General features: G+C 46.7%; 1 protein-coding gene across 3 annotated transcripts; it reads right to left on the reverse strand.

Moving 5' to 3' along the window:
- On the reverse strand, nt 1-10,591 carry CB3H15orf40 (chromosome B3 C15orf40 homolog). 3 transcript variants are annotated; one of them, XM_086711659.1, is made up of 4 exons: nt 10,430-10,591; nt 9,565-9,691; nt 7,407-7,534; nt 1-240 (listed from the first exon to the last, which is right to left on the reverse strand). In XM_086711659.1, exons 1-4 carry the CDS (start codon nt 10,541-10,543, stop codon nt 199-201), a joined length of 411 nt encoding a protein of 136 aa, XP_086567785.1. In that variant the 5' UTR covers nt 10,544-10,591; the 3' UTR covers nt 1-198. The 3 variants fall into 3 exon arrangements, with proteins under 3 accessions (XP_086567785.1, XP_086567786.1, XP_086567784.1); XM_086711660.1 differs by lacking the exon at nt 1-240 and adding an exon at nt 3,695-3,891; XM_086711658.1 differs by lacking the exon at nt 1-240 and adding an exon at nt 5,225-6,126 and having other exon boundaries at nt 10,430-10,590.

Consider the following 10,591-nt stretch of genomic DNA (forward strand, 5'->3'; position numbering starts at 1 on the left):
TTGCTGGAGACTTGAGATGGAGGGGTTGTTTTTATTTTCTTTCTTGAGTGCTAGAGGGATTTGAGGTTATCCAGAGTACTAATAACCATCGGTCACAGCTCCGAGTACAGTTTGAGTTCTTGAAACCAGATAGGAAAAAGAGATCTGGTGAGACTTCTAGCATGGTTTTGGATTTCAAAGCTGCCTTCCTTATAATGTTCAACAGACAGGATGTAATTTTTCCCTTTGTAATTGATTCGCCTAAAGGAAAACACAGAACTCTGTGACAGAATTAAGAGTAATGAAATGTCAGTTTTAAGTTTAGAATACTAAAATGGAAGGAAATGATTTCTGGCCCTGAAGATTATTGATATCATAATTCTGAACTCTAAAAAAGCCCTACACTTTGTTTCTAAAACACAGTTATTTTAACACCTTTAAAATTTTCCCAGACCTATTCCGTTTGATTCATTTAACCCAAACAAGATTTGGCTGTGTATGGAAATCTGTACCCCTGGCCTTTGACTTCTTTTAATTAGCACTGTTTATAGTGAAAGGGAATTTTTTTTTTTATTAGGAAATGTGGGAAATATACTCCCAGCTTGAGGCAACTTGTACCACTTAATAACTTCAATCAGTTGGAAAGATTACTTGTGAAAGTGCTTCCTTTGGTAATGTTAGACAAATTGAGTTATCACAAACCATTCACTGAAAACCTTACTTGGGATTTCTTTCAGTATCTTGTATTTTGACCAAAGAAGCATATTTGAGATAGATAAGGATTTTGAAATACTAAATAGGCTTTGGCTAATTCTGTGTGAAAAACCTAATTATATGGGTCCCTCAGTGTCTTTCCTCTATTTATGAATTTAGAAATGTGTGCTTTTACAGTCCTCTCGCTTTTAATTTAGAATGAATTAAGGCCAACAGGAGTAAATACTCTTGACATTGGTAGGAGTTCGTGATGTTAGTTTTTAGATTACTACTTCAGAATTCACATATATTCTCTGTATTCTGAATTACCTAAACCAAGATTTCTCCTGGCTCCTAATTACAGAGCCAAATAAACAACTAGATTCAAACAGATTATACCACTGGACTCCACGGTAGACTTGAGCAAGTACTTCCTCCTTTCCAGAAGTCTAGACCTCTACTAGGACCAGCTTTTGAGGAAAATAGGGACAGTGACAGAGATCCTTGAGCCCGTGGACATTCTGGGAGAGAACGGCCCCGGGTCAAGCTGGCCGCATGGGTCTCATCAATAAGGCTACGTGGTATCGGGAATGTGCCAGAGATGAAGAGGAATTAGCTTCAGCCCCTGGAACACTGTCGAAGCCACAAGGCGCAGTGATCTGGGGAGCTGGTTATCAGTGCCCTCAGTGCAGAAAAGTGGAAAAGAGGGGCGCCTGGGTGGCGCAGTCGGTTAAGCGTCCGACTTCAGCCAGGTCACGATCTCGCGGTCCGTGAGTTCGAGCCCCGCGTCGGGCTCTGGGCTGATGGCTCAGAGCCTGGAGCCTGTTTCCGATTCTGTGTCTCCCTCTCTCTCTGCCCCTCCCCCGTTCATGCTCTGTCTCTCTCTGTCCCAAAAATAAATAAAAACGTTGAAAAAAAAAATTTTAAAAAAAAAAAGTGGAAAAGAGATGTGGGTAATACCACCCCAGATCTTTAGATTTACGGGACAGTATGGGAGAAGCAGGTTAGTGATGAGGACGTCTTCCATCAAAACGGCTAACATGTCATCGGACTGCCCCCTCGCAGGACTAAGTGAAAGCACTTCCACGCTATGCATCACGGGGCTGGGCACATTGCAGGTTGTGAGTCCGTGTCGGCTGTGTGCCTCCAGAAGTAGTAGTGGGGTGTGGGGCACCTCTGGGCCGACGTGGGTGCAAGAGGTGTAGCTCGCAGGTCCTTCGCCAACGTCTCCATGAGCTGGCAGGCTAATTCGGTTGGTGTTTTCATTCCTGTCCCTAAGGGCCCACAGAGCCCTATGTATCGATTACCAGCTAGATTTTCTCCGAGTTTCAGCAGCTTCTCTTGAGACAGCTTCAGGGCTGATGTGATGATGATCTCATGGTTTTTTCCACCACCCGTGCCTTGAGCTCCCTAAGGCCCTCCCGCCTTGCTCTGAATTACATAAATGAAGCTGCTCTCATTGCTAAAGGCCGGAGCTTTTTCATTTGAGTCTGTTTTTCTCCTTTAAAAATTTCTTTCAATATATATGTTCGGTGTGTATACAAAATAATAAATGTTATAAAAAAGTGAAACACTACACCTAGGAAGGATCTGCGCTCACCCAGCGGTCATGGCCTGTTGTGTACACTTCTCTTTTATCATGCCCACCCAAATATATATAAATTAGATATGTATTTTTCCTTTATTACAGATTATATATGTGTGTGTGTGTGTGTGCGCGTGTGCACACACACATATACACACACACACACAGACACGTACATTATTCTTTGTTCATGCAACATAGACATCGCTCCAGGTCAGTAACTATAGATTAAAAGCTAATTTTAATAGCATAATACTCTACAGTATGGATTTGCTGTTGATTATATGATGAGTCTCCTACAGGCAGACACTTAGATTGTTACCCTTTTTTTGCCCATATACTCTGGCATTTTTTGTGTTCTATGAGGCATTCTCAAAAAGTAGGATTATTAGATTAAAACACCTGTATTTTTAGTAAGTGCCACATTTTCTAAAACACTGTAGCAATTCACATTCCCATTAGCAATGGGAGTGTACATGTGTGTGTCTCCCCCCTCCCTTCCTAGGTTTGTCTAGATGGCCGTAGGCTTTTTTGTTTTTGAAGTCAGAGAACTTTACTAGGTTGTATCTCCTTGTCAACCATTTGTCCGTATTTCCCCTGGGACACTGCACCTTTTATTCCTTAAATTCATATTTTATTTTTTCAATATTTTCTTCATTTTATCTTGAAATCTTTGTTCTGCTCCAATTTGGGGGGGGTTCTTTTTCAGGACCCCAGTTATGTCTGTTGACTGCCCCTTCCTGACTTCTAGATCTGACATTTTCCTTTCTTTGCTCACCTCCTTCTATCCTGCCCCCCAAATTCTATGCCGTATTTTCAACCTTGTGTTTCCAACGTGGCCTTTATTTCCGTGATGCTTTCATTAAAAAAAAAACTGATCAGCCACATTTCAAGTGCTCAGTAACCACATGTGCCTAGCAGCCGCCACACTGACAGCACAGCTTTGGAAGAGGGCTAAAGGTTTGGAGTCCCGTTGACGTGACTCCCTCCCTTATTCTCCACGGCTCTCCGACCCACCCAGGTATCTCTAGAGAAACATAAGGCTCTGAAACCATGTGAAAGCCACTGTGACAATAAAGCCACATCGTGGAGAAGTTTCATGTAGAAATGACCACAGAGTCTATACAAACTGCTGCCAAGTTTGGGGTTCTCCCCCGCTGACTCTAACAGCAAGGGGACTAGATGCATCCTGTGGCACACACCTAGAAAAGGATTAGAAAATGCTGAGAACCGTATCAGTTGAATTCTGAGGATTGTCTGAGGACAGCCCACGTGGGCAGAAGTAGGTGGTCTTCTCAGAGCCTGGAAAAAGGGAGCATCAGTGTCCAGTTGTCCCAGGAGAGGGGCTGAGGAGACAGAACGGGTCTATCGCAGATGGTCAGAGCTCCCTGCTCCGCCCTCCTCCCTCCCCTGGTTCTGATCCCAGGCTCTCCAAGCACTCTTCAGATGCTGACTGGCTTCGTCAAGAGACTTCCCAAAGTGACAGAATGTTCTCGCTGGAGGATCCCACTATACAGTCTGTTTGGCAGGTGTGTTCTTCACTCAAATTAATAAATTGGCATCTTGTTTCGAAATGAATTCCTTGCTAATTTTCCAGCCCAATTCCATTTTCAATCACCAACTAAATGGGATTTCTGAAAGCGGCAGAATTAAGGGAGACACTTAAGACCATGCTGACTCCACTAAAGCACTGAGCCAGACTCCTGAGTACCCAGCCGAGTAGAGGGCAGTTCACACACCCTGGCCTGAACTGAACTCAGGGAATGAGGGGATAAGCCTAAGAAATGTCTCCCAGACCAGACAGAAGAGTGTGGGACACTGGCGGGCACTAGAGACTTCCTACTCGCACTGCTCACTTCAGATTAACGAAGCAGCTTTCTGCCGCTGCATTATGATGCCACCTCTTGGACGTAAACTGCAAATCCAGCTTCTTAAAATTTTTAGGCCCTAGTCACACGCATTTGAAAATTCTGTAGTGGGGGCCCTGGTGGGTTTTTACATTTATATTCTGCACTACGGTTAAGGAACCACCTATGTGTTTGGAACCTGAAACACCACGAGGGTGCCACCCCATCCTCTGGTTCTCCCCCACCCCAACCACCAAGGAGTGGGGGGAAGCCGAGCGGGAGCCCGCTCTTCCGAGTGGCGTCTTTTCCTGCCGGCTGCGGGGGGTGGGGGTGGGGAGGGCGGTATGTGGACGTGAGGCCTAGGGCTGCTGCCTTTTTGCCTCCAAGTGGGCACGAGGCCGAAGCAGGCGCTGTCAGCTGCAGTGGGTCCTTTATGATGACACTGAGCTGCTGCCTCTGGACTTGCCAGGTATCAGGCCAGTGAATCTTTATCGCGTAAACCGGCTGGAGTTGGGTTTCTGCTACTTGTTCTTAAGCCAAGACCAGGTCCAAGGGAGACACATCTGGAGGCAGTATGACATAATGGCTTAGAAAAGAAGGCCGTGGAGTGGGACCCATGCTCTGCCATTAATACTGACCGTGACCTTCTCCTTGGTTCCTATCCACAGAATAAGAGTTGACCAGATGACTGTTTCCCAGCCCTTTCACCATCAACAATTTTTATTATTGTTCCTTCTTTGTGGAATTTATATTTTTAAAGATTTTTGGGGGCGCCTGGGTGGCGCAGTCGGTTAAGCATCCGACTTCAGCCAGGTCACAATCTCGCGGTCCGTGAGTTCGAGCCCCGCGTCAGGCTCTGGGCTGATGGCTCAGAGTCTGGAGCCTGTTTCCGATTCTGTGTCTCCCTCTCTCTCTGCCCCTCCCCCGTTCATGCTCTGTCTCTCTCTGTCCCAAAAATAAATAAACGTTGAAAAAAAAGATTTAAAAAAAAAAAAAAGATTTTCGTTTCCCCGTACATTTTCTCAGGTACTTGGACAAAAGCACACAACTGCTTTGGTTCTGATCGGCAAAGTAATGAAATTATGTACCTTTACCAAATCACTATAATTTGCATTGGAGATTTAAAAACAAGATCTTTATTACTCGCTTTTGAAGCTTGAATATACATATGATTTCTGACAGGCCTTTACCAATACTGAGAATAGTTGCCAGGTCCTCCTCTCTTAAGGCTCTCTGGAGAGTCTTCAGAAATACCAGATTTGAAGACTGCAGCTAGCATCCAAGGAGGACGAAAAGTCAGTGACTTCCCCGAAATTACAAGTCTTAATTGTTCTTGCTTACTTTTTCACAAAATGCTCCACAGAGTTTTAAAAAGACACAGAAAACATTTTCGTATTTAGATATGCCTTTTAAAATACAAACTAAGAGCACAAAGCAGTGTGACAGGTTTTCTTCTGTCACCTGTGAGCTGGACCTGAAGGCGATCCTCGGAACCCTGAGGTGGCTGCAGAAATAGCACTTTAATTCACAATCACGATGAACTGCATCCAACCAGGAGTCCAGGGATCGGGTTCCAGCTGCCACCCTGCGCCATGAGATCCCGAAGAACTCTCTCAACTTCGGGACATCCGAACCCCCATCACAGAACGAAACGGACTGAGTGAGGTCATCTTAAACAACTTTTCCAGCTCTCTTATTTTGTGATGCCACGAAATCAGAGTAACATACTCCAAGCTGGGGTCAGGGATTTTAGAACCTATATTGAACGTAGAGTACTTTTAAATTCCTATTTCTTGCGTTCTGTTGTTAAACATGTATTTTTTCCATGTTCTTCTGTGCACTGAAATAGATTTTCTTATTTAACAGCGTCTCCATTAATAGCAATAAAAAAGCTTTCCAAGGATGTGTTTTTCTCAAAACTGGCTTTTATTTCTTTTCCACTTGCTGCTTTAATTTCTCCAAGATCTCTTCTGGAGTTGTGGAGGCCAAAAGCTTCACCACTTTCTCACGAGATTTACCACCCTGGACCAAAAGGAGAAAATGGTGTCAGGATAACCCCGAGACAGCAGACCTCAGAGGCACCCATCATGGCAGTGTCCTCATGGGGCCAGCGTGGTGGCCTGGGGCTGTCCTGACAGCTTAGCCATCGCTTTCCCCCGGTCATTTCTGATTTCAACACAGATTAGCTCAGATTCCACCTTCCTACCAATTTTTGCACTCTAGACCTAGGGATTTTACATTCAAGTATCAATTTCTGTAATCATAAGAACTGGCATTACAATTTCAAAATGAATAGAGTCCAGATGTAGAATGCTGTTTTTAAATAACTTCTTTGTCGAAATTAAAAGTTAAAATTATTTTTTAAATTACCAAAGCGAATATTGCAATTTTATATAAACTTTGTGTAAAAATAATTCCAAACAAATTGTTCTCTCTGTTCCACATTTCTGAAAACTCCAAACGAAAAGCAAATGCTATAATACTCGTTTTGAAACATCTTTTAAAGAGGGTAAAATGTGAGCAGGGATTATTTCTAGGGGTAGAAGTTGGACTCGCAGAGGAGTGGGAAGTCCCCTTCAGGCAGATGTCAGGGCACTGGCAGAGAGTCAGGAGTTTCCTGCAACACAAGGGGGATGTATCGAGGGTAGGGGCCTGATGGGAGAATTTTCAGATGCAGCCTATTAACCAAGAACTCTGAATGCCAGCTGGGACCTAGATCTAGAGAGTGTATCACGAGAAAACAAACTGAGCTTTAAGAAACATAAACGTGGTTGGGTCTTACTCCTGCCAAGTCTATTTCAGTGAGTCTAGAGATGTCCAGGAACCTGTGTTTTAGAAATCAATGCCAGGTGATTTTGATATCTACCCCTAGAGCAGACCCGTTGTGTGAATAACTTCATCTGGCCTCTCTTCCTGATCAGCTTTTCCAGGGAGCAAGGATAACGTGGGGAGACCAGAAACACCTGACAGACTCGCTAATGGAGACGATAAGCAACAGGAACCCTTTCAGATTTTTAGAATGATGACGAAAGAAGAGACAAAACCAATCTGCCAGCAGATACAGGAAAACATGTGGAAAGAGGGAAATGCTCGAGATGGTGGCAACTAAGGACTAGACATACAGAGCGTGGTCACTCTGAGTAAGGGCTGAGGCAGCAGGAATGGAGGAAACTAAACAGAATTCACATATTTTCGTGATGAAATGAATGGGAGTTTTTTCAATGATTTGGAAAAGAAAAATCAGCATTAACATAATAATATCTGACATGTAATAATCAAACTGTTTTGAGAGAGAGACCTACCTTCTCCAAAACCACATCGCTCTTGCGGAGTTCTAAGACCTTGGAAAGATAGCGACAGAGCTCGGCATTAGCCTCTCCTTCCGACGGAGGCGCAGCAATGGCCACACTCACAGCTTCAGGTGTCAAGTCTGGAATGAGATCAGTATGGACTTGACCCTTAAGGAGTTGTTTTTCTTCAAGAGGTGAAGCTATTTTGTAAAAGAGTTTGCATTCACCTGGCACATAGTAGGTTTCCAATGAATAACTATTGCACGAAGAAATGAACGAGCAAACTACTCAAGCTTTAGGGAACACAAATATGATAAATAAGCCCTCACCACTTCAGGAAAGAAAGCCACAGAAAGTCTACATCTAGCCCCATCCTGCTGATCAAGAGAAGCTCAGAACCTGGGCAGTGTCCTGGATGTAGGCTACTGGAAACTGCGTGGGGTGGCAGGACGAACCCCAAGGCAAGGTCAGGAGCTGGGTCAGCAGTGTCACAAAGGAAGCGGGACGGAGGCAGCTCACTGCACTGGACAAGGGTTGTTCGGGGCTCAGGAAAGGAGAGGACTGCCTGGTTCAGCTCGCGTGAAATGCCTGTTTCATGTCTTTAAGGTGCAACATTTAAACATTTACACAGCACTTGCGCACGGTAACTTGAGGGCACACGTGTTTTAGGGACTTCACAGATATTAACTTGTTTAATCCTCATAAGAACCTCACGAAGAAGATATTCATACTATTATTATCTCCAGTTTACAAACGAGGAAACCGAAGTCAAGATGTGCCCAAGGTCACCCGGTGATAAAGTGATGCTGTAACTCAAAAGTCGTTTGGCTACATGCTTTGAACTCCAGGGCCAGTCTGCACAGTGGCCGTGACCCCCATCAGTACAGCCTCTATAAAGGGCGGCCCGCCTGCAGCCCTCCACTGTCCTTCCGAGAGCGGAGTTCTCACAGTAGTTCTCAAGTGGGCTGAACCTGGTCCCCGACGTAGGGATTCTCAGGCGTTCTCACATGCTTACACCTTGCCTATGTCAACCACACGGCCACAGAATCTCGTACAACAGCCCGCCTCCTGGCCTGTCACCAAATCTAATTCCACCGTGCGCTGTGTCAGTACCTTTCAAATCCAGACACATCTCACAACGGACGGAAAATCAAGTGTTCGTACGGATTTTGTCTTGCTGGTACACAAAATACCTGTGTACCTTCTAGCTGATGGCATCTCAGACGCGATGAAACATGGTATGCTGACACGAGACAGGGTCCACAACAACTATTCAGAAAAGGCAGAGCCTGGTGGGTGCGGCCCATGCACAGCCAGACTAACACGGCCACCAGCACAAACCACAGCCTAGTACCCCAATTCTGAGGTCTTGTTTTCAAAGTGTAAAAACAAAACAAAACAAAAAAACAAAAAAGAAGGAGCTTTAGAGGTAAAAAAAGACCTTCAAAATAATTCAGATCAATAGTTTTCAGACTTCTCATTCGGAATACAGCCCTTCCCCGCCTCCCCGGCTCTGCACCCACAGAAGTTCCCCTGGGCTCCCAGCATTTAAAATAAATGTAAACATAGCTGCCTGCTGGCCTCCCCTTGTCCACCTAAAACACCCCTGAGGCACCTTTTGGGCTCCAGGGAATAGCCTCAAAGCTTCCTAGTCCAGTATCTCCTCCCATAGATGAAAAGAACTGGGCCCAGAAAAGCTCTTTATTGTTTTAAAACAAGTCTACACAGGAGCTGATGATCAGGACTCTCAGACACCAGGTTTTCTCTTCCTCCTTGGGCCAATGGTCATTAAACTCGACCAAAATGTCTCTTCTTTCTTTCTCTGGCTAATGTCTGCAGTTTTGAAACAGGACAAACACAGTAATTCTACGCTGCACATGTTTCCGCGTGTGTCCTTTTCAAAATACCGTATTAAAAAAAAAGAAAATACACAATAGTTCATCTCACTTGGTATGCTGCAAATATCATATACTCACTTTTGACACTGGATTTACTTACACTTTTACATTAGAATCTAGAATCTTAAAACGGAGAAGCCTCCAATCACGAATATGAAAACCCTGACTGTACAGACCAACTTTCCGCTAACCAAGGCAAAGGGAGGATGGAGGAGAACCCCCCCCCCCAGCCCCAGCCCCTTCGTGACCCCCACCCCCGGGGCCAGATGTACCTGTTACAGCGTTTTGTTTGGAACCAGGTTTGGCATGGATGGCTACGGTGACACAACCTTTAGGATCAACTGCCACAGGACCTAAGGGAGGAAGTGGTGTCTCTGGCTCCTTGGTCTGGCTTTTACCCTAAAACGACAACAACCACACTACAACTTTACAAGCTATAAAATATGTTTCCGCACATCTGATCCTTCCTCTACTCCCTTTCACCCTTAACCAAGACGAATGACTCGTGTCCAGGGATTTCTGGCCACCCGGAAAGGTTTTCCAAGCATTCCAAGTCAATTCTTCCACGAAGCCCTCCAATCAACCCAACGGAGTGTTTTGTTGCTGCCTTGGGGGGCCGGGACTCTGGCTTCCACACCTGAGTGCTGGTTCCTACCGTCTGCGCTGTATCCCCCGTTCTCCAGGCGCAGACACCACTTACTACTCATCTCTGCATCCCCTGCAGCCCGAGGTGAGGACCGTCCGCGAGCAACTAGGCCGGAAGCGTGTGTGTATTGGGGAGAGAGGAAGGGACGACGGAGGTAGCTCTCTAGCAGAGCCTCCCATGCCTGGACCGGGGCAGCAGGTGCGTGCCCGCCAGGAGCTCAGCCCCCGCCGCCCGGGACCCAGAGCGGAGGGCGGTCGGGCCGGGGGCGCCGCCGCGAGCCTCCCACGCCGGGTGGCGCAGGCCGTGCGGGGACCGCGGGGGCGCCTAGCCTGCGTGAGGGGCGGGCCCCCTGGGAGCGCGGGGACCCGGCCTCAGAGACGGCAGACGGGTCTCGGGGAGCCGCGAGCTGCCGGCGACCCTCGCCCACCCGCGGGGCCCGCCTCTCTCCCACGCGCCGCCCACCCTCCCCTGCCACGGGGCTTGCCACTGGCCTTGCTCGTCGCACCAGCTTTCTTGGGCATCTCCGCACTTAAAGGGAGCCGGCCGGAGTCTCCAGCCCCGCGTCCCGACCCGAGCCGCCTCAGCCCGCGGCCCAGCCGCAGCATCCCCGCGGGGAAGCCGGGCGGAGGCAGAGCGGCGCCGGAAGAGCGCTC

Source organism: Puma concolor, chromosome B3 (assembly GCF_028749965.1).
Source record: "Puma concolor isolate L17-30 chromosome B3, mPumCon1.1.hap2, whole genome shotgun sequence".
Lineage (NCBI taxonomy): Eukaryota > Metazoa > Chordata > Mammalia > Carnivora > Felidae > Puma > Puma concolor.

What these genes read in the sequence shown, in the direction of transcription:
- CB3H15orf40 (XM_086711658.1), bottom strand. Translation starts at nt 10,543, where the DNA reads ATGCTGCGGCTGGGCCGCGGGCTGAGGCGGCTCGGGTCGGGACGCGGG. An exon ending in CAAACAAAACGCTGTAACAG is followed by an intron (nt 7,535 to 9,564) that starts GTACATCTGGCC and finishes ATCTCATTCCAG; the next exon opens with ACTTGACACCTGAAGCTGTG. An exon ending in GCGATGTGGTTTTGGAGAAG is followed by an intron (nt 6,127 to 7,406) that starts GTAGGTCTCTCT and finishes CTTTTGGTCCAG; the next exon opens with GGTGGTAAATCTCGTGAGAA.